The 26,089-nt window shown below is 51.7% G+C and overlaps 2 protein-coding genes across 3 annotated transcripts; one reads left to right on the forward strand and one right to left on the reverse strand.

Moving 5' to 3' along the window:
* The first annotated feature begins 8,571 nt into the window (after nt 1-8,571).
* On the forward strand, nt 8,572-14,733 carry LOC119306930. 2 transcript variants are annotated; one of them, XM_037583014.1, is made up of 3 exons: nt 8,572-9,912; nt 10,006-10,224; nt 14,226-14,733. In XM_037583014.1, exons 1-3 carry the CDS (start codon nt 8,610-8,612, stop codon nt 14,363-14,365), a joined length of 1,662 nt encoding a protein of 553 aa, XP_037438911.1. In that variant the 5' UTR covers nt 8,572-8,609; the 3' UTR covers nt 14,366-14,733. The 2 variants fall into 2 exon arrangements, with proteins under 2 accessions (XP_037438911.1, XP_037438909.1); XM_037583012.1 differs by having other exon boundaries at nt 8,572-10,224.
* Nucleotides 14,734-15,276: 543 nt separating this feature from the next.
* On the reverse strand, nt 15,277-17,385 carry LOC119341237 (tryptophan aminotransferase-related protein 2-like). The gene is made up of 5 exons (XM_037613112.1): nt 16,906-17,385; nt 16,418-16,721; nt 16,028-16,308; nt 15,635-15,942; nt 15,277-15,542 (listed from the first exon to the last, which is right to left on the reverse strand). Exons 1-5 carry the CDS (start codon nt 17,355-17,357, stop codon nt 15,358-15,360), a joined length of 1,530 nt encoding a protein of 509 aa, XP_037469009.1. The 5' UTR covers nt 17,358-17,385; the 3' UTR covers nt 15,277-15,357.
* Between the last annotated feature and the right edge of the window lie 8,704 nt (nt 17,386-26,089).

Consider the following 26,089-nt stretch of genomic DNA (forward strand, 5'->3'; position numbering starts at 1 on the left):
CATGCATTTGATATTTTTGAGTGGGACTCCCTTTGCTGTGAGCAGCGTCGATCGTTTTTTCCTATTCTTGTGTTCAGTTTAGAAGTAAATAGTTACTCTACTGAGATATTCATGTGTTAAGAGTTTGTTCTGAATATTGTCTATGTAATGCCAGGCCTTGTGTTTGATTGCAAAGTTGAGCTTGGAATGTTGTGGCATGCGGCATCACGAGTTGTTCACTGTGCCTCCTGAGAATAATGCTTTGTATTGTTTTGCATGTCAATCTAATGCCAGTGATTTGCTTGTTAAGAAGATCATCCTCTTCTATTGTTTCCGTTCTTAAGAAGTTCATCGTCTTATGTTTCATTCATAGCCTATACGACAAGTCGGGTAGGTTAGACATGAAACCATATGATCTTCCGACCAACTCATCATCTCAGGCCGTGATTGGATCATCATTTTCCAACCAAAACCGCTTGTAGAACTGACGCTTGTAAATAAAAGCAGATGGTCTCAGGCGAAGCGCTTGGTTGGTCGATTTTGACTAGTAAAATATACACTAATCTCTCAAATTACACGCGTAACCCGCCGGTTTTACTTACAGACCTCGGGACCTCAGTTTCATTACGTCTGTATTTTACTCGTTGTTTCCGATGACGAGTAAATTACACTTGTGTCTTAATAGAGGTGTGAAATAAACCAGAGCTCCAAGCGCGGCCTTACCGTTTCATGTTGTCTCGGTCTCACGAAGGTGCTCATAGGTGTCCGATGATCCTGGCTTCCTGAATGAGCAGCGGGTGCTGTATCAGACCATCCGTAGGGCCCGCGAGGCCCTCTCTGTCGTCCTTCGAGTTGTTGCGCTTGCCGTGGCGCCGAGCATTGTTAACATGGTCAACGAACATGAGGATTCAGGAGATGGCGTTATTTTGACTGGATGACAGTAGGGACCCACTAGGGCCATAGCCGTACGTACGCAAGTGCCTCCTTATTATGTACAACTATATTTTTTTGCTTCCTCCTGGTTTCCTGACATCACGGTCCCACACCATTGTCAACCTATGTAGTCAATATAAACGAGAGAATTGCATAAGGTGCGGCCGATAGCTGGGACCAAGCAGCTCGAGCAGTATTTGTGTTTTTGAGGCGTGAGCACTGCAGAGTTTTTCTTGGCGATGTTTTCGTTGTTGTTCAGAGGAGAGCAGGGTATTAACTGGGCGGGCTATGGCCCGTCTAGCCCAGGCCAGATATCCAGCCCAGATATTAATTTTTTTCAAGATGAAAATGGCTAGCCCAGCTATATGTTTTTTTGAGGAATACCCAGGCAAGGTCAACTTGTTATTCTCCGCCCCGCTGGGCTGCAAATCTTTCCTATGAGGGATGCATTAGGCTTAACAGGAAAATGGGCTTTAAAAAATAATAAATGGGATGTAATTATAAAAACTGGACAGTAACTATAAAAAAATGCACCAAACACGAAATTAATTTATAAAATATTATTTATAGATTTTGAAAATCTTAATTTTTAATTGTTGCGTACGCAATGTTTTGTTGGATTTTACGTAATACACATTTATATTTAATCTGGCTAGAAATTTCGGGATAAAAATATTTCGGATCGCATCAAAATGTGGGAGATTTTATTGAATTCTGTCTTGAACAGTTGGTTGAAATTATTAATCGTTGTCCTAGCTAGAAAATGGGTTGTACTTTTAACAAACTGTAAATGGGCTGTAGTAAATTTCATTAGAATTCAAAAACGGGTTGTACATTCTTACAAATCACAAATGGGCTATAGTTCTCTATCACACACTTGTGGGCCTACTAAGTTGACGCGTCCCCTAAAAAAAGAAGTTGACGCGTATACAAGGCTTTGTTAACTTATTATAGTCAACACACGGTTCTAGCAGCAGTAGCCATTGGATGTCTATCCAACGGATGTCGTGCTTCTTCTTCAATCTCGGATATTCTAGTTTCGGCCGCCCAAAAAATGATTCCCCCCCTGACATCTGAGGCACACTGTTTCGGGGGCTGAACTGTGGGCCTACTAAGTTGATGCGTACCAAGGGCTTTGTCAACTTAGTCAATATAAACGATTCTATCTGCAGTGACCGTACGATGTCCATCCAACGGCTGTAGTGCTTCTTAAACCTCTGGTCTTCTCGCTCCAGCCGCCCAAAGCAGCGCCAGTCGTGCCACCTGCTCCTGCCTCCCGTGGCAGGTTGTGCTGCGGCAGAGGCCTCACCGCCCCCTACTACTCCCACTGTTGGCCAGGCCATCCCTCCACTCACCCACACCCCCTATTATTCTGCGGCGATGGCAGCCTCACACTGCACCGAACCAATGAACCCTCGTACTCCTCTCTGTGTGGGCATCCACTGCCGCGTCTTCCCCGGCTCCGCGTCGTCCCCTTCCTAGGCCTCGCCGTCGTCCACCGCCGTGGTGTTCTCGGCGCGGCGTGGTCAATGTGGTCAACGACCGACTTCCATCGGAAGAGTACTGTACATGGAGAGGCTGATAGCTGGGTCCACAGCAGCTGCAAGGACATGCCTCCTTATTACGCGCAAAATAATTATTCCTCCACCTGACAGCAGGGACCCACCGGACGGGCCACCGCATTTTGCGAAAAAACGTTTCCCCCCTGACTGCTGGGACCCACCGGACAGGCCACCGTATTTCGCAAAAAAAACGTTCCCCCCTCTGTCAGCTCGGACCCACCGGAAGCGCCTCCTTATTACGCACAATAAAATGAATACTCCCCCTGCTTGCTGGGACCCTCCTTGGTGGGAGGCTGACTTGTGGGCCTACTAAGTTGACAGGGATGGAGGGCTTTGTCAACTTAGTCAATATGAACGATTCTAGCTCCAGTGACCGTACGATGTCCATCCAACGGCCGTAGTGCTTCTTCAACCTCTGGTCTTCTTGCTCCAGCCGCCGAAAGCAGCGCCGGTCGTGGCGCATGCTCCTGCCTCCCGTGGCCAGTTGTGCTACCGCGGAGGCCTCACTGCCCTCTACTATTCCCATCGCTCGCCAGGCCCTGCGGCGATGGCAGCCTCACACCGCAGCCGAACCAGTGAATCCTCGTACTCCTCTCCGTGTGGGCTTCCACTGCCGCGTCTTCCCCGGCTCTGTGTCGTCCCCTTCCTAGGCCTCGCCGTCGTCCACCACCCTGGTGCTCTCGGCGCGTCGTGGTCAACATGGTTAAGGAACGACTTCCATCGGAAGAGTACTGTATGTGGAGAGGCTAACAGCTGGGTCCACGGCGGCCGCAAGGAAGTGCCTCCTTATTACGCGCAAAATAATTATTTCTCCACCTGACAGCGGGGACCCACCGGACGGGCCACCGTATTTCGTGAAAACCCCGTTTCCCCCCTGACTGCTGGGACACACCAGCTACATCTTTGCACGCAAGGAAGTGCGTCCGGGCAAAAAAAAACGATTCGCCCCCTGACTGCTGGGACCCACCAGCTACATCTTCGCACGCAAGGAAGTGCTTGACAGTTGGGACCCACCTAGTTGAAGCGTACGTAGCGTTGTCATTCTGGTCGCGAACGTGTACGTACATACTGGTCGATGTAGACGCGCACGTATCGTAGTAGAGGCACGCACGTAGCATGTACATGTACGTACATCGGCAAGGGTGCAAGAAAGGAAATACGACCACGTACGTACGGGCGTGGTCTCGAACACCTACTCGCGCATACGTACAGCCAGGACTCGTGTACATGGCTGGGTCGGAATGGAGAAATAACATCGTCGTCGTGTTCATGGGGAGCCAACCGGCTGGGTCGGAACGGAATGCGTCGTCGTGTTTATCAAGAGGTCTTGGACGGAATAGCCGATGGAAACGAGGCCTGGCATACTGCACAACGGAGGAAACGGCCTTGTGTTCGACCGGCTATGTTCGAAACAGGATCATGTTCATCGGGATGGGTCTGACGTACCGCAAAACGGAGGAAATGGACTTGTGTTGGACCTCCTACAATCGAAACGGGGTCCTGTTGATCGGGAGGGGTGTGGCGTACCACAAAATGGAGAAAACAGACTTGTGTTGGAGCAATACGGTCGAAACGGGGGTCCTGTTCATTGGGAGGGGTGTGGCGTACCGCAAAACGGGACTCCACGGGATACTGTTCATCTCCACCGTCGACCTCCTCCAGCCTCCACGGGCTACTGTTCATCCACCGTCGACCTCCTCCAGCCTCCACATGCGACTGTTCATCCAGCCTCCACCGCGCGCTACTCCACTGACTACTTTTCAACCAGCCCTCTCCACGGGCTACTGTTCATCCAGCCCTCCACGGGCTACTGTTCAACCAGCCTTCCACGGGGTCATCCTGTTCATCCAGCCCTCCACGGGGTCCTGTTCATCCAGCCCCAACCGACTCGATCGATCGGGTTCCTGTTCATCCAGAGGCAACCACGGGGTCCTGTTCATCCACCCCCACCGGGAACTGTTCATCCAAACCCCCCCAGCAACACTCACTGTTCATCCAAACCCCCAAACAACGTTCACTGTTCATCCAGAGGCAACATCGATCGGCTTCAGTTAGTAGCAGTAGCGAAGGAATCACTCGATCGCTCGGGTTCAGTAACGCATAGCCTGCAGTGTAATTGCTCGGGTTCAGTTAGGCGACGCCTCTCTCAGGTTCAGTTAGAGCCCAACACCTCGCACCCACACGCGTACGGCATGAGAGAAACGCGCATCGTTTGGCCCCCGACCACCCATCGTAACCGGGAACTCCCTGATATTTTCCTTGCCCTCGCTTCTACCATGGTTTTTTCCGTCATGGACGGCCCAAAGAATGTCATGCAGGTGCATCTCCGGCCCGCCCAGGACGAAAAGCCCATTTTCTGTCATGATTTTTTGTCATAGAAGTAGGATCCCACCACATCTATGATGATACCGGTTTTTGTCACAATTATCGTCATAGAAGTGTCATAAGTATGACAGAAATTTTTTCGTTCGGCCCAAAATGTCACGGATGTGTCTTTTTTTGTAGTGGGGATGGCGGGATTTGAATCCCCCAAAGCCGCCTCCTGGCACGTCTTATTCTAAGCTTGATCATCCTTCTTGGGATCCGCACGAATCACGTTATCCATCGTCTGTTGCGAGCTGGCATTGGTGGGAGCCTGGTCCCTTCTCTCCACTTGGTCAAAAGCCTGGCTACCCGGGCCCAACGGAACCTGTGATATGATGGCCACCGTAGCCTCCTGGCGTGATGGGGTCCCACTGCACCTGCCTGGATCTTCTGTGGCTAACTGCACCATCGGCGAGACTTGGGCTGCAGCCGCCACTCCTTCCTAGCTTGTCCTTGTCACAGAAGCTGTGGTGACCACGGGTGCGCTCGCCGACAACTCCTTGCCACGAGCCATCGGCGGTATCCTCCACACTGACGGCCTGATGCGCCCCAACAGAGCCTGCCTGTAGGTGCCGCCATGCGCAGCACTATCCGGCGCCCCACCGCGGTGATCACGTGCACCCCTCGACCACGGCAAGACGCGTCATTCTCCCCGACCCGAGATGTCCTCGAAGTTCCCTGGCAAGCCACTCTGCCCGCTACCATCGGAACTAGGAGGCCTCAACCAACACTCTGAACCCTCGTGCTCGCGTAGTCTCCCAATGTGAATGAGCGTCTTATACTCCAGCAAAGCACGTGACGTCGGCAACCTCGCTGCCGGTCCTCCGTTCTCCTCCGGCTCCGACACCCATAGCCGCTTGGCCACCGGCACTTCATCAGGATCCACACCGGGCTCAGAGCTTGAAGAGGGAGAGGTCTTCACGATTTCCGTCTCCGGAGCCAAACTCTCCACCAGACACAACGAGCCAAGGAGCTCGGCCGCCGTCTCGGTCATCCACGCATGCGATGGAATCCCCTCGATCATGAGGTCAACTTGAGTACGCATCACTCTCGTCACGCTTGCGCTTTCTTGAGCCACGGTTTGATGAACAACTTGAAGAAGCCATACTCAACGGTGCCTACCGCCAATGGCTTATTGCGCAGCTCTGGCGTAGCGAAAACCACCAGGAAGTCCTCGGGGTGGAACTTGTGGACAAAGAATCGATGGAGGGGAATACGCAGGGTCGTCGACACTCCTTCCGCCGCCTCCCGGCACGACACCGTGAGCCGAGTGCCGCCCACGTATGCCACCAACGCCAGCCTCAAATGTTGCTCGAGATCCTCCATCTCTGGCATCCTACGGAGCACGAGATGTCATCAGAAGCGACAGCTGCAATCGATGCCTGCCCGAACCCCAAAGGTGCGGTGTCGACTAGCACTGGCGAGGACCTCTCCGAAGGAGCGGTCTGCCTAGTCGCCGGTGACAGCCTGTTCGCGAGTCCGGCCTGCATCGACGGTTGCGAAGCACATGCAACCTTGGCAACAGCATCCCGCCGGAGATCTTCTTCCGGCCTTGGACTCCTCGGCCGCTTGCACTCCGAAGAAATGTGACCCTCCAGACCATACTGGATGCACAGCGGTGGAAAGTTGCAATCTTCCCGGCGGTGACCCTCCCTGAAGCACGTGAAGCAAAGGCCAAACAAATCCGCCGGGATCTCTCTCCTCTCCTGGGATGACGCCGGCGAGCGCGACCGGGCTCCACCCGCCGCCGCCTGCTTCCAAAGCGCTTTCCTTTTGCGCCAGAGAGCCTTGCGGGACGGCCCCGGCCATGGCGCGGAAGAGCCCGCAGCCGGGCCATCGATTGCTCGAGCCAGCGCACCCCCCCGCACCGGTGGACGCGCCCGCAAAACCAGACTAGCCTGACAGCCCCAGGTCGGAGACGATGGGTTGCAGCCTCGACGACACCGAAGCAGGGCTGGCCGAACCCAAAGCCATGGAGAAACAGCTCCTGAGCGAGAGCCGCAGAAGGAGACGCCGGAAGCGCCGGGGCCCGGGTGGCCGCCAGATAAGGCAGAGGGCGCCGGGGCCTGGGTGGCCATCGGCGGAAGCGGGGGTGGACGCCGGGGCCGGAGTGGCCGCCGGCGGGGGAGGCGGGACTTGCTAGGGGAGGAGCGCTAGGGGGAATGTGGGAACTACAGTTGAGAGTATCAAGGATAGGCATATGAACAAACATAATGACACGCTAGGTTGTGCGTACTTTGTTGTCCATCTGTATGTGCTACCGGTAGGTGGTGACATTCTGGTGATTGCAGTACTGACTGTCCGTGATTTCTTGCTTATGTGTGATCTCTGGTCCAGCTGACATGATAAAAAGGATTCGAGTTCCATGAGCACATGTTTTTCCATTATTATTTTTATTAGTCACTAGCTCATGGCTTTCTCACCGATAGGATGACAAAGGAGAGCAATTGTCTCTTAATGACCCGGTTTTCCTCTGTACCTCGGAGAAAATGCAGTGATAGGGTCAAGATTTTCACCCGGAGGTGAGATTTTGTCTTGCCTGTTGAGGTTTGAGATTCTGTGTTGCACGCACAATGATAAGCTACATCTAAGTACCGACTCATTATGGCATTCGCATGGGGTGCTTTTATGTCTTATAACTTTTATATAGGTTCTTGAAATTGGGTTAACTTTTCACTTGATTATAGAATTTTTCCTCGCACCTTCAAATATAATCTATAATAGTCCAGACATGCATTTAAGTACTGACACGTTTAGAATTGTGTAAGCATATTAAGATATCTAATATAATTAGTTGTGTCTCTACTATAATGTATATTGCTAAAATATAGCATTTTCTAAAACTCATTTAAATTATAGTCGATTGATAAAAAGTTTGGTGCTATAAAACTCATTCTATTGGAGAACCAAAATTTAAACAGCCAACCATCACCAAACAGGTTGAGAAAATTCCCCCTTCAGATGGCTTCGTGCTCGCACGACACACAGGGCGACGCACGGGACGAGAGATGGCGCATATCTTACGACGCCGATCTGCAGCACCGCTCGCTCACGTTCCATGATGGCGAGTTGATTCTCCGGCGTGATGCTCTCCGGCTTAATCTGGTGGATGACCGCGGAGTCATAGTGGATGCGCGTTTCCTCCGTGCAGGGGAATTCATAGACATTGGTGACATTATCTCGATGCCGTGTCATTTTGCGAGGATAAGGAAGCGATCCCCGGCGGTGAGCGCGTCTCCAGTGGGTGCGACACACGGCACGATCCATGGTGCGGTACACGGGGGGCATGTGGAGATTCAGGCGGACGCGGACCGGGTCGGGATGGCCCCGCACCTCACCAACCGCCTGCTAATGGCGGCGGGACGCGTGGGAGCCCCTTCATGGCCACCCGATCGACAGGCGGGGCCCAACACCAGGCCGAGCGTGGCGCCTTCTAGAGCGCAGGGGGCGAGGGGAGTCGCCTCATTTCCCCCACCTAGCTCCACTACGCGAGACGCACACCTCGCGCCTCTCTTCAAGCATCTATGGGAGCGCCCTAGGGTTTCCTTCCCCAATCCTCTCCTCCCTGATTCCTTTGGCTGGTGGCGGGGCAAGGCTGGCGGTGACGACCGATCCTTCGCCCAAGTGACTGCGGCGGAGCAGGCGGGGGGTGCGCCGCGCGCCTCGATGGGAGATCGGGGCGGGGGGAGATCTGGTGGTTGGCGCGACAACACAGCGCGCGGAGGGTTCGGAGGTGGGCGAAGGGCTCCGCTGCCAAATCAGTCTCGACACATGGTATTGCAGCGGCCAGATCCACCACTGGCGACGTCGGGAGATTCGAGATCTGGTGATAGTGAAGTTGGAGACAGATGGGAAGCTGCTGCGCGTGCCATGAGCGGCGCGACCAAGGAGAAGACGGCGGGCTCCAAGGAGCCGCCTCCGCATCCTGCACCTGGGCAAGCAACGACCAAGGGCAATGCCGAGATCTGCATCAACTGTTCCCTCCCAGGTCATTTCGCTCCTTGCTGTCCTACTATTCGCTGCGAAAAATGCAACAAATTAGGTCATATGGCTCAGCTTTGCCAAGTTCTGAGGCCTTGGGAATGCATTCCTCTCATGTGTGGGTTTCAGTCGCCTGGTCAGGGATTCTTCTATATTCCTGATATGTGTGCTGCTAAACATAGTGCAGAGAAAACTAATAATGTGGTGATTACTATAGTGGAGGGTGATGCTACTGTTAAAGACATTGAGCAGGAATTTAATGCTATATTTGCCAAAAAACCTGGGAAAAAGAAATGGCGCTGTACGGCCCGCTCTATTGGCCCTGCTCAGTATGTGATGCGATTCCCTAATGCTAGTGAAGTAGAAAGGGCATGTTGTTATGGAAAACGCTTGCCTCTGAAGGAAGGGAACATTGTTGTATGTATTACTCCTTGGACTGCTTCTATTGGAGCCAAAGGCATTATGGAGAAAGCATGGGTTAGGGTTCGCAACATTCCCATAGAGAAAAGATGCACTGAACATATAGCTTATGTTGGAGCTCTAGTTGGGATTACTTTAGAAGTTGATGAATCGACCGTTCATAAACCTGAATATGCTAGAATCCTTCTCGGTTGTAGAGAGGTTGAGAAAATTCCCCCTTCAGCTGAAGGAATGCTGGGAGAACAGTATTATGATTTTTTCTATGAAGTTGAAAAAGTTGTGACTGTGGGTGCTGAGAAAAGTCAGTCCTATACTGCTGTGGATAGCAGTGCATCTCCTTCCTTCCCCAAGAAAGCAAGGATGGACTCATATCCTGCTTCTTCCATGGGGCAGGGGGAGACGAATACATCCATGACTGGTAATGTTTCCTCTCAGAACTATGGTAAGGGTATGCAGAGGCTTCCGGCAGTGGCTGAGAGTGAAGAAGAAGATGAGAGTGAGGAAGGTAACAACACAGAGCTTCTGATTGAGACTATGGCCAGAGAACATGCGGCTGAAAAAATGTCTTATTGTGGATCTCAATCTGATAAAAAATCATGTGAGAATGTCTCTAAGGATTTGAAAGTGGAAGAGATGACTGAATCTCCCAGTAATGAGATCAGTGTGCATCAAGGTGCTTGGGGAATGATTACTCCTGTTCCACCCTCACCTCTGTTTATGTGTCACGATGTGAATACTTATGGGAATGCTTTTCCTCCCTTGTCAGACTATGTGGTTTGGCCCTCCCTGCCTCACATTGTGCCTCTCGAAGAGGGTTTCATGGAAGGAGGAGAAAACTGCAGTGTCTATACAGTTGAATCTCCCTCTGGATCCCCAATTCATGACTGCATGAGTCAGGGAGAAGATATCTCGCGCAGACAGAAGCAGAAGTTGGAGAAGGTGGGAGATGTGGCCACCAACAGAATGAAGAAGCGCAATTTGGAAGGTACGAATATGCCCAGCTCAAAAAATCAATTTCATGCTTTATCTGACTCTGCCATTATATTGCGTGCATCTTTGATGGGGATACAAATACCTGATGATGACTTTGCTACTGTTGATATTTTACGTGAATTAGAACTTTCTAGATGTCTGTTGCAGGATAAAAACATTGATAGTAATTCACAAAAAATAACTGTCAGTGATGGGTTTGGCAATGATGTGCCCCTCTCTTTAACATGGGACGATGATAGTGGAGATATTGAAGAACCATTCATCCTGGTTCAATCTAAAAACAAGAAAAAGAAGTATCACCGTAAGAAATCGGTGGTGGTTTTATCTCCCAATAAATCCAGCGGGCCTGTGAATAGAAGTCAACAGAAAAAGGGGGTGGGTAAGGCTGCTATGGAACCTGGCAGACCTACCAGAGTGAGAGATAAACCCGATCGGTATAAATGAAAGGGGTTTTTTGGAATTGTAGGGGAGTGGGTAAAAAAAGCATGTCCACCTGCCTCATTGACATGATAAGTGCCAATGAATTGGATTTTATTGGACTTCAGGAAACTATGAAGAAGTCGTATACTCCTGCTTTCTTTAGGCAAATTGACCCTTATCAGAAGTTTCATTGGGAATGGATCCCTTCAAGGGGGAAATCTGGTGGCATTCTTTGTGGGCTTAACAAGGAAAAATATGATATCCTTACGACTAAGTGTGGTAAATATATCCTGCAGCTGAACCTGTTCGATAAGAACAAAAATTGTAGCTGGGCCTTGATGACTGTGTATGGTGCTGCACATGATGAACAGAAGCCTGAATTCATTGCTGAACTGTCATCTATGTGTCACAACAGTAATATTCCTTATCTAGTTGGGGGAGATTTTAATATCACTCGGCATGGTGGGGAGAAGAACAAAAAAACATCTATATCCCACTTCTCGGAGGTGTTTAATTCTGTTATTCATCTACTTGGGTTGAGAGAGATTTATATGACTGGTGGGTGTTACACCTGGTCAAATAAACAAGAAATCCCAACTTTGGAAAAGCTAGATAGAGTTCTCATGTCTCCTGAGTGGGAGGATCTATACCCTCTTGCTTCTGTACATAAGTTGGTCAAGGATATATCAGATCACAACCCTTTGTTAGTGGATGGTGGGAGTGCCTCCTCTAGAACACCAGGTAGCAGGTGTTTTAAATTTGATAATGCTTGGCTCAGTAATCCAGAATTCTTCCCTCTGGTTTCTGAGATCTGGTCGAGGCATGTATACACTTCAAACCCCATTGACTCCTTGAATATTAAACTTAAGAGGATTAAGAAGTTTTTTAAGGGCTGGGGATCTAATTTGTTTGGTCACAATAAGATCAGGAGAAAAATTATCAAGCTCGAGTTGCAGGAGCTTGAAAAACTGGAAGAGACTGATGGTTTATGTGGGGATGCCTACACTAGGAAGTTGGATATTCTAGTGGAGCTTAATAAGATGTATGTGGAAGAAGAACTACACTGGCATCAATTCTCTAATGAGAGGTGGCTTCTGAAAGGAGACAATAACACTGGTTTCTTCCATAAAGTAGCCAATGGCCGTCGTAGGAAAAACTCCATGATCTCCCTGGAGTGTGGGTCCACTATTATTGAGGGCACTAAAAACCTTCTGGTCCATGCTACTGAATACTATAAATCCTTATTTGGTCCAGCTCCTGGCAATTTATGTCAGATAGATGCTGCTCTATGGTCTCAGGATGAGATGATTACTCCTGGTGACAATGAGGAATTAACTCGACCTTTTTCGTTAGAAGAAATCAAGAAAGCTTTGTTTAGCATGAATTCTAACCGTGCCCCTGGTCCAGATGATATTCCTGTAGAATTCTATCAACACTGCTGGGAGGTAGTAGCCCAAGACCTTCTATGCTTATTTGATTGGTTTCATGATGGCAAGCTAGATGTACAACGACTTAACTATGGCATCATAACCTTGTTTCCTAAGTCAACTGATGCTAGTAGGATCCAACAATATAGACCCATTTGTCTATTGCGCTGCCCCTACAAACTACTTACAAAAGCCATGGATATTAGAGCTAGCAAATATGCACACAAGTTGTTTAGTATTCACTAGAGTGCTTTTATTAAGGGGAGACACATAGTGGATGGAATCCTATCTCTCCATGAAATTTTGCATTATACTCATTTCAGAAGGCAGGTGGGAGTGGTTTTGAAACTTGACTTTGAAAAAGCATATGACAAAGTCAATTGGGACTTTTTGCTTGACTGTCATAGGAAACGTGGGTTTAATTCTAAGTGGTGTGGGTGGGTCTCGCAAATACTGAAGAATGGCACAGTTAGTGTCAAGATCAATGATGAAGTGGGACCTTACATCCAAAGTGCTAAGGGGGTGAGGCAGGGGGATCCTCACTCCCCTTTTCTGTTTAATATTGCGGCTGACTGTCTGACCAAAATGGTACTTACAGCACAAAAAAATGGCCTCATTAAAGGTTTAGCTGCTGATCTTATTGAGAATGGGGTTTGCATCCTGCAATACGCGGATGACACAGTACTTTGTTTTGAGCATGATATTGACAAAGCTGTGAATATCAAGCTCTTGCTTTATCTCTTCGAACTTATGTCTGGGCTTAAGATCAATTTTGAGAAGAGTGAAATATTTAGTATCGGGGGGGATAATGATACTGATTTGGTGTATGCCAACATGTTTGGGTGTCAAGTGGGCACACTTCCCATGAAATATCTGGGAGTCCCTGTTACTTATTCTACCCTCAAGAATGCGGATCTAGATTTCCTTGACGGAAAAATGATCAAAAAACTTGATGCCTGGGTAGCATATGCAGCATCTTCTGGAGCTAGACTAACGTTGCTAGGGTCCAGTTTGGATGGAATTCCCTCTTTCCTCATGTCAATGTTCCTTTTTAATAAGACCTTTATTGAGAAGCTGGATAAACATCGCAGACGTTTCTTTTGGAGGAGGAAAAATAAGAAACATGGATACCATATGGTTAAGTGGACGAGGATATGTCGATCGAAAAGGATTGGGGGATTAGGGATTAAAGATCTTCATAAACAAAATATTGCCCTACTTGTTAAGTGGTGGTGGAAGTTAGAAACAAGTGATGGGCTATGGCAGCGTATTGTAAGAGCTAGATACTTCAGGAACAAAACAGTGGCTACCATTCGGAGCCGCTTTTCGGACTCTCCCTGCTGGAAAGCAATTATGAAGGTCAAGGATTCTTATATGGCAGGAAGAAAAGTTAAAATCGAAAGTGGAAACCTGGCTAGGGTCTGGTATGATCCGTGGGCTGAGAATATTGCGTTGAAAGATCACTTTCCTGATCTATTTGGTATTTGCCAGGAGCAGGAATGCACGGTTGCATCTTGGGCGACTAACAACTATGAGCTGGGCTTTAGACGTAGACTGGTTGGGGTGTTGGGTGAGTAGTGGGCTTGGATGGTTATGGAGGCTAAGAAACTGTCGTTGAATGACTCCCCAGATAGAATCTTGTGGGATTTTGATAGTAAAGGGAAGTTTACTACTAAATCCGTATATGTATGGTTGGAAAGAAATCTTTCAGGTCCTAACTATAGGATGCTATGGAAAGCACCTATTCCGCTGAAAATTAAGATTTTTCTTTGGCAGCTGTTTCAGAACGCAGTTCTCACTCGTGATAATATGCGCATTAGAAACTGGCCGGGAAATCCTGTGTGCTCCTTCTGTAATGAAGTCGAGACAGCAAATCATTTGTTCTTTACCTGTTCGCTTGCTCGGTCGGTTTGGGGGGTGTTGGGCATGACGGCCGGGGTTTCATGTTGCCCTCGCTCTCTGTGGCAAAGCTTAACTTCGCTTTATAAGTTCTTTCCGGATGGGAAACAGTTTTACATGATGATTATTGCTGCAATATGCTGGGGGATTTGGACCCTCCGCAATAAAGTCACATTTGATAATCATATTGTTCGTTCTCCTCTTGAGGCTGTTTTCATTGCATGCTCGTTTTTGCTGTACTGGTCAGGTTTGCTAAAGGAAGAAGAAAGGGCGAAGCTCCAGGCTGGAGTGAAGAGGTTGGCTCACGCGGCTGCTGCGCTGGCGGACAGGTCCCTCCCTCGAGGCAGATCCCTTTTGGGTGACAGAGAAGGGATCCAGATTGGTTAGCAGTGCTCAGCGCTCGGTCCTTTTGCTTGCCGCCTCCCACTGGGGTTTGATGCCCGCTGGTTTTATGTCTTCTGGTTACGGTTAGCCTAGTCGCAGATGTTGTTTAACTTGCCTCATCCTGGGATTTCCTCTCCTGTCGTTTTTGGTCTGCGGTTTATGAGTGTCATCAGGTTTTCGTCCCATGGCGGGTGGTCCGTTCCAGGATCATCCTGCGATGGGTTTCCTGATGGTGCGCCAGCTCGCTCTCCCCTTTCAGCTTCATTTGATCTCAAAAAAGCTTATATCTTTCATCCTGTTAGTTGTAGTGGTTTGGGCACTAAGAACATCTGGATACAGACTGATGTATTTCCGTTGATTGCGAAATTAATAGAAAGGGGTTGAGAGCCCGGTTGAAAAATAAAAATATTTTTCTATGCATATTAATTCTCATATCCGGTTGTAATATTAGTCAAGACGTTAAACATGCGTTGCGCGTGCACACTTGCTAGTGTGTAAAGCGAGGGACATGACTGAAATCGCGTAGGTAGGTCGAGCTGGTCAAATCACGTGGGTGGGATCCAGCTGGTGAAATACAGTGACTTAAATGAAGAAATGTGTTGAATACAGAGATACTATTGGTCGGAGAACCATCTGTAGAGCGGCACGGGTAAGGCTGGTCATAGTGGGAGTAATATAGGTAGTAACATACATGCCACATAAGCAAAAAAAATGATGTGTCAGGTAATTAATGAAGAGAGAGGCAAATAAAGTAACATAATATGTTACCATCACATAGCGGTTCCCAATGCAAAATGAGTCTACAAAGTAATAAACGAGGTGATGCATGACACTACATATATGTTACTATCCACTATAGAGGTAGTAACATAGACTAGTAACATGCATGTTACTAGTCTAAGTTACTCCTCACTATGACCAGCCTAATAAGAGGTTTCCACTCAGCACCGGCGTGACGAATGAAGCCTTCACGCGCTGCCGTCGGTCTTCATTTGTCATTTGAGCGAGGCGAGGCGCCCGATGAAGATGTCGTAGGCGTCGTCCCTGTCGAGCATGCTGACCCGGACGTACCTCGGATCCGCGCCGAACTGGTCCCCGCTCCTCGTCAGGATCTTGTGGCCGCGGAGGAACCCCGCGCAGTCCTCCACGTCCTCCCTGTCGCACCGCAGCCACGCGAACGCTGCCGAAAGAGATCAAACAATGGCGCGAGGTGGGTGACTGAGAGCTGAGAGCACGCGAGACTTTAGGCCATGGTGTGAGCGTACTACGTACCATGGTTATTGGCGGCCGTCTCGTTGGCGAAGTTGCAGCGGCCGGAGGTCTCCTCGGGCAGGCTGAAGATGCCGGACGCGGCGGCGGCCTCGCGCAGCATCCTCCAGCGCTCCACCATCTTGCGCCGCCCGAAGTCGAACAGCCGGTGACGCGAGGCCGAGGCGCCGCCGTCGTAATCGTACCCGTCGGAGACCGCCCTGAGCACCTTGGCGGCGCGCAGCTGCGAGTCCTTGGACACGCTGACGGTGTTGAGCTCCACGAACTTGGTCATCCTCCGCGCCACCTCCCGGTCCTTCACCAATGCCCACCTGCAGAAGCATCGCTTTTCGTTTCAGGTTGGGCAGTTCAGACTTCAGAGTAACGTTCGGTGAAGTTGCGGCGAGCGACACGTACCCGATCCTCGTGCCGGCGTGCCCGGTGCTCTTTGACATGGTGAAGAGCATGATGTCATGGTCGGCCCGTCGAGTGATTGGGGTGTACTGCGGCCAGTAGTAGGCAAGGTCATGGACGGCCTTCCCGGCGCCACCGGAGCCCAGCACGGCGTCGCGGATGGCGCCGTCGGGGCTGTTCGGGGAGCACACCAGCTCGATGTAGGCGTCGCCGACGAACGAGTTTGCGTCGCCGGCCCAGCAGAACAGCCCGGACCGGAGGAAGTCGGTCACGGCAGGATACCACTGCATCCATGATCCATGATCAGATCAAGAGTGACTTTTTATGTAAACTTAGGGAGCGACTAACGGTCTGAACTTGAGTGGAAACTGTTTTTTGTAATATCGCACTTACCGAGTAGTAGGGCGCCGTGGAGACGACGCTGGTGGGCTCGACGGCATCCACCGGCGACAGGGCGTAGAGCGCCGCCATGAGGAGCTGCGTGGAGCCGGTGCCGACGAGGACGTGGTAGCCGTCCACGGCGGCGTTGCCGACCGTGCGGTGGAGGCGGCGCACCTGCTGATCGAAATCAGGCACCATGAACCAGCACACGTTACTGACGTCGGAGAAGTAGCTCATCGTTTGCCACCCCGGGATGACGAGCTCCGCCGCGTCGCCGGTCTCCCTCCAGAAGGCCTCAAACATGGTCGGGTCCCCGCTGCAGCGACAGAACGAAAAGTCAGTCAAACGCGTTTGTAGAATGAGATGGCCTCTATGACATTGTCTGACACTGAACAAGGACATGCTCCGCCGGGAAGAACACTCCTCGCCGGCTTTTCAAATTGGAGATATTTCAATGCAGAAATTTACTACAGAGAAAAATTGAAGGAACGGGGGCTTACTGGTCCAGATTAATAACAGAGTCGGAAGTCACTGCCGGCTTCCCGGTCGACGGCGCTCTCGCCGCCGCGCCGCTGGTGCCCGGCTGCGGGGCGCAGGCGCGGTGTTGCTGACCTGGAGAGACGACACCGGGATGGTTCGGGTAGCTGACCATGTACTGGTGGCGTAGGAGCGCGAGTGCGGCGAGATTCAATGCGAGGGAGGCAAAGATGCCGAGTCGCCATAGTGGCGTGCGCCCCGCCGGCCGCCTCCTGCCGGTGACCTTACTGGCTGAGAATACGCTGCCGCCGCCTCTTGGCTTTGCTCCCCGGAGCGCCGGGCCGCCGCCGTTCGCGTGCTCCTCCCGGTTGGGCGCGCCACCGCCGCGGGGAGAAGCGATGACGTGCGCCGACGGCGGCATTAGGCTGCCGTTCCCTTGGAACTCCGCCGCCGTGCGCCGTCGGGACGCCGGCATGACGCCCGGGGGAATCGAAGCTTTCCTGGTGTGAACCAGCCCAGCAAAAAATAAAAGGAACAGAACACCACCCTTCAAAACTATCCTTCAGATTTTGAGGACCTCGTGCTGGGAGGGTCGATGTACAGCTACCCTTCACCGAGCGAACACGGTAGCGCCGGTGGCTTTGCGAAGTCATACAAAGTCTCCTGAATACACTCGGGAGCAAAGTTAAAGAAACACGAAACAAGACCTAGCTAAAACATGAGCCAAAGCATTACACTGCCGATGAACGTGCACAAACGAAAATGAGGAGAGGCCCAGAGTTGCCAACTTGATATCTGTTGAGTATCATGATTATTAAAAAAGACAAAATAAACTAGAATTTGTTCTGCCTTATCTTATACTTCAAATAGATCATTGTACTCCTATATATATATGCCCACGAGGCTCAAACAATACAACAAACTATTCCACCAAATCTCTCTCATTTCTAACAGGTATCAGCCTTATCTCGATTCTAAACCCTAGCCGTCACCGCTTCCGCACCCGACCGCCGCCCCCGGGGCGGTCGGCCTCCATGACCGCCGCCTGGGGCCGCGCCGCCCGTACGTAGGGTTCGTCCGCCGGCCATGTTGGCCGGCTGCCCTAGAGAGTCTTCTTGCCGAGCCATTGCTCCGGGTTTTTTTCGCTTTCACGCCGGTCGTTTTGATCGGCGTTTTTTTTTATTGTTCGATCTATGCTTGATCGGTTTGCGTCGCCCGCCGCCGCCGTCGACACCCCGCGCCTCTACTCCGACACCGGCTCGACCGGCCGGCTACTTCACCGACCCGGCGGCCTCGCGCGACAGGTAGCCCTCAAGGCCGTCGTCCGCGCGCCGACCCGCCCGTCGCCCTGCGCCGGCCGTCACCGCCCTGCTCCGACCGAGAAACTTGCATCGCCTACACCCGGCGGCCTCGCGCCATGCGGCGGCAAATCATAGCCGCCGCTCGCGCGTCGGCCTGCCAATCGATCCACGCCACCCGCCTCCGCCGCGTTTGCACGACGGCCCGGCGGTCTAGCTCGCCGGCCTCGTCCTCGGCTGCGTCGGGACGACTGCGTTAGGCTCGTCGGCTGCCTTAACTCGGGATCGCTGCTCCGTTGGTCGCTTGGGTCTCGCTGCCCGGGCGCCGGCGCTGCTTTGGCAGCCCGGGTGCCGGTGCTGACAAGCTCGTCCGCACGATGTCCCACACCGTCCGTCGTCACCGGCCTCATCTCGGACTCTGCCGCCACCCCGCCTCCACCGAGCGACGTCCCCGACCTCGCGCGCGCCACCGCCCCGCGGTTCACCTCGTGGCTGCATCGACTCGCGCGTCGTCGCTGCGTCGCCCCTACGGGTCGTAGTGCCGCGATACGCGGTCCCAGCCGCCGTCCCGAGGCCGTCCCCGCGGTTGCACCGACCCGTGCTCCACCGTTGCACCGCCCCATCGGGCCGTAGCGCCGTGGCCCGCGGTCCCTGCCGCCGCCCTGACCTGCCCGCCGCCGCTGCGTCGCCCCTTTGGGTCATAGTGCCGCGGTCCGCGGTCCACTTCGCCGTCCCTACGCGTCGACTTCCTGTGGTATGCGTCGCGCCGCCTCCCTTGGCGCGGGAACGCCACCATCCGCGCCGGTCTTCGTCACGCTGTCAGTGTTCTTCGCCTACTTCGAGCATCGCCGCCGTGCTCCTAACCTAGCCGCTGCCGCCAGGACGCCGCTGTAACGTCCCCAGTATCACACTACAGTGATCACCCTTAGTTAATGCCATGTCAGCAAATTTAAGAGTGTCTAATCATCATTTGCATCATATAGCTTTTCAAACTCCTAATTCAAACTTCAATTAAATTCAAAGTGGAAAATAAAAATTGTTCAAATCAGAAACTAAAATGTTCATTAAATGGAAAATAATTCAAAGGCGGTTATAAAATAGTAACCTACATTTTATGGATTAATTAAGTGACACTAACAACCTGAAACAATGGCTAACAACAACAATTAATAACCTTAAAATTAATCTAAATTTAATTTTGAAATACTATTTTACCCAAACTAGTTTTTGGTGCTAGGATATATTGCACTGAAATTTATGAGCTAGCTCCCTTATCTTATAAAAATCATTTAGGTGATAAACTTTTTGCAAACACAAAAGGAAAACCGAAAACAGAAATAAGAAAATAAAAAGGGGCCTAAGTTCTACTGTGCACTTAGGCCTACTAGCTACAGGTGCGTCCCAGCCCACCTGGAGTCCCCTCCTTCCTCCTACTGCTCATCCGAGCTCGGTGGCCGCCGGGTGCTCGTCCAGGTCGCGGATGGCCATGCGGCGACCATCCGCCGAGCCCCCGCGCGGCTAAGGCCACCCTCGACCCCCTGGAAACCCTAGCTACCCCCACTTTCCCCCCTCGCTCTCTCTATCGCTCCCGCTGCGAGCTTGCCCGAGAGCTCGCCGTCGCGACGCTCGATCCCGCGGCTACCGTGCCCCGATTGCCCCGCCGACGTGCCCGAACGGCTCCCCAACATCGACTACGTCGACTACGCCGAACGGAACGAGCTGGGAAGCCTCCATGCCGCCGCCATCTTCTTCTCCTTCCTCGAATCACCGCCGTCTATCGCCATCGGTTCCGGATGCTCCGCGCCTCCCCGAGCACACTACCACTTCCCTACGGCTCCCGGTGAGCCACCACGTCTCTCCCCTCGCTCCCCCGCACGGATCCATCACCGTAGCCGCCGTTGCCATCGCCGCCCGAAGCCCACTCCGCAACGGAGCTCATCACCGTCGTCCTTGTCGATGTTGTGCCCACCCGAGCTCGCCACCGTGCTCTAGGACTCGCCAGGACCCCGTAGAGCCTCCCCAGTAGTCTTGTCGTGCCCTCTTGTCAGCAGCTCGAGCACTGTGACTGGTGTCGAGGGTGATCAAGTCAAGGCTCAAAGGTTTACAGCTCTAGCTCGTGGGCCGAAGGCCCGGCCCAATCGTCACCGTAACCTTCCCCAGTGGCTTGCAGGCCCAGACTAGTCCCGTTGACAGGGTGTAACAATAGCCTTCTTATTGGCGCGCGCGCATGTGTGTGGCTGAGATTCGGGATTGAACTGGTGGCTTCGGCCTGACTATTGTATTTCGCTATGAGGGAGGATGGGAGGAATATTCATGGCTATGGCCGAATTCCGGTGAAATCCGGCCAGCGCTTACATCTGGTATCAGAGTCGTTCCGATCCTGGAGATTCCCCGCCACCCGCACGCTACCCGTCTTCGTCTCCGCCATCGGGAGGAGCCATGGACAAGCTCTCGGCGGAAGGGAGGAACATCCACGAAATCGTCAAATCTTCGATTTCCGACGACCTCGACCACCATTTCAAGGTACATGACGATGACCTACTCAAATCCATGACCAAGTTGCTGCAGGACACTACCCGCACCCTGGATGGCCTGATCTCCACCCGGATCGATGGCGTCCGCTCAGAGATCAACCTGGATATGGAGCAGATCCGCCAGGAGATGGACCGACCTGACAAATTGGAAGGGGATTAGAGACCAGAGAGCTCGTCTGGGGTTCGTGATGCGGCATCAGGCCGGGAAGGTTTCTCGTCGGAGTTCACCGCCCGGGACCGGATCCAGAGAGGGAAGGGGCAACCGCTATATGTGCCACCACTAGCGCGAGGGCTGCGAGATCTCCAATCCCCACGTGACAGCCAGTCACCCAGGGAATTCGCCGTTGGGGAAGCAGTTGAGCAATTCCATTCAGGTCCGCGAGTTGACCTGCCCAGATTTGATGGAACCAATCCCAGATTATGGCAGGCTAGATGCAAGGACTATTTCAGGATGTGGGGCACTCCCAATGGCCGATGGGTTTATTATGCAACTTCACAGTCCGAAGGTGCTGCTGCTCGTTGGCTGGAATCTATACAGAGACGATTCTCTCATCTAAATTGGACCGAATTTTGTCAAGTTCTGCAGAACAGGTTCGAAAGGAATCAGCATCAGAACTTGCTAAGGAAAATGTTCAGAATATCAAAGACCGGCAGTGTGGAAGAATATGTGGAGTAGTTCGCCGAACTCTATGATCAGTTGACAGCATATGAGGACAACCCAGATGCACTCCATTACACTACCAGATTCGTGGATGGCCTTAAACCCGGGGTGCGAATGACTATCACAATGCAGAAACCCTAGGACCTGGATACAACATATGAGTTGGCTCTCCTGCATGAGGAATTGGGAGAGAGCACGGGACTGCAGTTGCTGGGCAACAGTAAGAGAATCACTGCTCATGTAATTACCACTGGCCCCAGAACACGCAGCACTGAGGACAGGAGGAATCATGACAGCTCTAAACACAACACTACTGATGAGAAGTGGGTTAACCTGAGAAACTACAGGAAGGCCAAAGGCTTGTGTTTCATTTGTGGTGAGAAGTGGTCTAAGGATCATCAATGCAAACCGACAGTGCAGTTACATGTAGTGCAAGAGTTAATTGAGCAACTCCAGGGCTCAATTACAACTTCTCCTGACAACACCGATAGTGATTTAGATAATCTCATGCTTATTTCAGCGGCTGCCTGTGAACAGGGACCTACCACCATGTCTTTTAAGTTGTCTATGCAGATGCAAGGCACCTTTATGCAGTTTTTGGTTGATTCTGGCAGTACCCATTCGTTCATCAATAACAAATGGCTCTCCATTCTGAGCAATGTTAAAGCAATCAAGCCAGTATTTGTTTCAGTTGCAGCTGGTGGTAAAGTCTAGTGTGATAAACAGGTTGACTACGATGAGACTTGTTGCAAAAGGTTTTCGACAAGTTCAAGGAGTTGACTACGATGAGACTTTCTCACCCATAGCGATGCTTAAGTCTGTCCGAATCATGTTAGCAATTGTCGCATTTTATGATTATGAAATTTGGCAAATGGATGTCAAAACTGCATTCCTGAATGGATTTCTGGAAGAAGAGTTGTATATGATGCAACCGGAAGGTTTTGTTGATCCAAAAAGTGCTAACAAAGTGTGCAAGCTCCAACGTTCCATTTATGGACTAGTGCAAGCATCTCGGAGTTCGAATAAACGCTTTGATAGTGTGATCAAAGCATATGGTTTTATACAGACTTTTGGAGAAGCCTGTATTTACAAGAAAGTGAGTGGGAGCTCTGTAGCATTTCTGATATTATATGTAGATGACATATTGTTAATTGGAAATGATATAGCATTTCTGGATAGCATAAAGGGATACTTGAATAAAAGTTTTTCAATGAAAGACCTCGGTGAAGCTGCTTACATATTGGGCATCAAAATCTATAGAGATAGATCAAGACGCTTAATTGGACTTTCACAAAGCACATACCTTGATAAAGTTTTGAAAAGGTTCAAAATGGATCAGGCAAAGAAAGGGTTCTTGCCTGTATTACAAGGTGTGAAGTTGAGTCAGACTCAATGCCCGACCACGGCAGAAGATAGAGAGAAAATGAAAGATGTTCCCTATTGAGGGAGTCCTGGACTAGGGGGTGTCCGGATAGCCGAACTATCATCATCGGCCGGACTCCAAGACTATGAAGATACAAGATTGAAGACTTCGTCCCGTGTCCGGATGGGACTTTCCTTGGCGTGGAAGGCAAGCTTGGCGATACGGATATGTAGATCTCCTACCATTGTAACCGACTCTGTGTAACCCTAGCCCTCTCCAGTGTCTATATAAACCGGAGGGTTTTAGTCCGTAGGATAGAACAACAATCATACCATAGGCTAGCTTCTAGGGTTTAGCCTCATTGATCTCGTGGTAGATCTACTCTTGTAATACCCACATCATCAATATTAATCAAGCAGGACGTAGGGTTTTACCTCCATCAAGAGGGCCCGAACCTAGGTAAAACATCGTGTCCCTTGTCTCATGTTACCATCCGCCTAGACGCACAGTTCGGGACCCCCTACCCAAGATCCGTCGGTTTTGACATCGACATTGGTGCTTTCATTGAGAGTTCCTCTGTGTCGTCACCGATAGGCTCGATGGCTCCTTCGATCATCAACAACGACGCAGTCCAGGGTGAGACTTTTCTCCCCGGATAGATCTTCGTATTCGGCGGCTTTGCACTGCAGGCCAATTCGCTTGGCCATCTGGAGCAGATCGAAAGCTACGCCCCTGGCCGTCAGGTCAGATTTGGAAGTCTGAACTTCACGGCTGACATCCGCGGAGACTTGATCTTCGATGGATTCGAGCCACAGCCGAGCGCGCCGCACTGTCACGATGGGCATGATTTAGCTCTGCAGCCGGACAGTGCCCTGGAGGCCGCACACGAGCCCGCTCCGACCCTCGATTCGGAGCCGGCTGCGCAGATCGAGGATGGGTGGCTAGACACCGCCTCGGGGGATGCAACCTCTACGGCGATGGAGCCGAACACTAACCTTGTCCCTTGTGAAGCCCGTGACTCCGAGGTGCCGGACTCCTCGCCGGACTCCGAACCTCCCGCGCCCCCTTCAATCGAATCCGATTGGGCACCGATCATGGAGTTCACTGCTGCGGACATCTTTCAACACTCACCCTTCGGCGACATCCTGAGTTCGCTGAAGTATCTCTCGTTATCAGGAGAGCCCTGGCCGGACTGCGGTCAGGACGGTTGGGATGCGGACGACGAAGAAATTCAAGGCCCACCCACCACCCACCTAGTAGCCACTGTCGATGATCTAACCGACATGCTAGACTTCGACTCCGAGGACATCGACGGTATGGACGACGATGCCGGAGACGACCAAGAACCAGCGCCTACTGGGCACTGGAAAGTCACCTCGTCATACGACATATACATGGTGGATATCCCAAAGGATGGGAATGGCGAGGGAACAGTGGAGGACGACCCCTCCAAGAAACAGACCAAGCGCCGGCGTCAGCGGCGCCGCTCTAAATCCCGCCACAGCAAGAATGGAGATTCCCGCACCGGAGATAATAATAGCCCAGACAGTGCCGAAGACAACCCCCTCCAGCAAGATTCAGCACAGGAGGACGGAGAAGCCATCCCTCGTGAGAGAGTGGCAGACGAAGAGGTAGAGGATGATAATTACATGCCTCCCTCCGGAGACGAGGCAAGCCTCGACGACGACGAATTTGTCGTGCCTGAGGATCCCGTCGAACAAGAGCGTTTTAAACGCAGGCTTATGGCCACGGCAAACAGCCTCAAGAAAAAGCAGCAACAACTTAGAGTTGATCAAGATCGGCTAGTCGACAGATGGACTGAAGTCCTTGCGGCCGAAGAGCATGAGCTCGAACGCCCCTCCAAAAGCTACCCCAAACGCAAGCTGCTCCCCCGATTAGAGGAGGAAGCATATAAACCTGCATCATCAGCGCACAATACGGCTGACCCACCACCTCGTGGCCGTGACAGGGAGGCCTCTAGGCCCTCCGCTAGAACCGTACCCCGGCATCGCTCGAAAAGCACAAAGCCATAGGGGAACGCTCCGGACTTGCGAGATATATTGGAGGATAAGGCAAGACAATCAAGATCGATCTACGGATCGCGTGGTCGCCCCATGATACGTGACGACAACCGTCGCGCCGGACACAGCAAGTCCGGCTGGGCCGAACACAATAGACAAAGCTCGTTTGAGCTTCGTCGTGATATAGCCCAATACAGAGGCGCCGCACACCCACTATGCTTCACAGATGAAGTAATGGATCATCAAATCCCCGAAGGGTTTAAACCCATGAATATTGAATCCTATGATGGCACAACAGACCCCGCAGTTTGGATCGAAGACTATCTCCTTCATATCCATATGGCCCGCGGCGATGATCTTCACGCCATCAAATACCTCCCACTCAAGCTTAAAGGACCAGCTCGGCATTGGCTTAACAGCTTGCCAGCAGAATCAATTGGGTGTTGGGAGGACCTGGAAGCCGCATTCCTTGATAACTTCCCGGACACGTACGTGCGACCACCAGACGCTGACGAGCTAAGCCATATAATTCAGCAGCCAGACGAATCAGCCAGACAATTCTGGACACGGTTCTTAACTAAGAAAAATCAAATCGTCGACTGTCTGGATGCGGAGGCTCTCACGGCCTTCAAACATAACATCTGCGACGAGTGGCTTGCCCGGCACCTAGGACAGGAAAAGCCGAAATCCATGGCAGCCCCCACATCACTCATGACCCGCTTCTGCACGGGAGAGGACAGCTGGCTAGCCCGCAGCAACAACCTCAGCAAAAATTCTAGCAGTCCGGATACCAAGGACCGCAATGGCAGGTCGCGTCGCAACAAGAACAAACGCCGCATTAACGGCGACAATAATGAGGATACGGCAGTCAATGTCGGATTCAGAGGCTCCAAACCCGGTCAGCGGAAAAAGCCATTCAAAAGAACTACTCCGGGCCCGTCCAATTTGGACCGAATACTCGATCGCTCGTGCCAGATACACGGCACCCCCGAAAAGCCAGCTAACCACACCAACAGGGACGGTTGGGTATTCAAGCAGGCAGGCAAGCTAATTGCCGAAAACAACGACAAGGGGCTGCATAGCGATGACGAGGAAGAGACCCGACCGCCGAACAATAGAGGACAGAAGGGTTTCCCCCCACAAGTGCGGACGGTGAACATGATATACGCAACCCACATACCTAAGAGGGAGCGGAAGCGTGCACTCAGGGACGTATACGCGATGGAGCCAGTCGCCCCGAAGTTCAACCCATGGTCCTCCTGCCCGATCACTTTTGATCGAAGGGACCACCCCACCAGCATCCGCCACGGCGGATTCACCGCATTGGTTT

Source organism: Triticum dicoccoides, chromosome 1B (genome assembly GCF_002162155.2).
Source record: "Triticum dicoccoides isolate Atlit2015 ecotype Zavitan chromosome 1B, WEW_v2.0, whole genome shotgun sequence".
NCBI lineage: Eukaryota > Viridiplantae > Streptophyta > Magnoliopsida > Poales > Poaceae > Triticum > Triticum dicoccoides.

What these genes read in the sequence shown, in the direction of transcription:
- LOC119306930 (XM_037583012.1), top strand. Translation starts at nt 8,610, where the DNA reads ATGGTATTGCAGCGGCCAGATCCACCACTGGCGACGTCGGGAGATTCG. An exon ending in GAAGAAGCGCAATTTGGAAG is followed by an intron (nt 10,225 to 14,225) that starts GTACGAATATGC and finishes TGTACTGGTCAG; the next exon opens with GTTTGCTAAAGGAAGAAGAA.
- LOC119341237 (XM_037613112.1), bottom strand. Translation starts at nt 17,357, where the DNA reads ATGCCGGCGTCCCGACGGCGCACGGCGGCGGAGTTCCAAGGGAACGGC. An exon ending in TCTGTTATTAATCTGGACCA is followed by an intron (nt 16,722 to 16,905) that starts GTAAGCCCCCGT and finishes CTGTCGCTGCAG; the next exon opens with CGGGGACCCGACCATGTTTG. An exon ending in GACGGCCGCCAATAACCATG is followed by an intron (nt 15,543 to 15,634) that starts GTACGTAGTACG and finishes CTCTTTCGGCAG; the next exon opens with CGTTCGCGTGGCTGCGGTGC.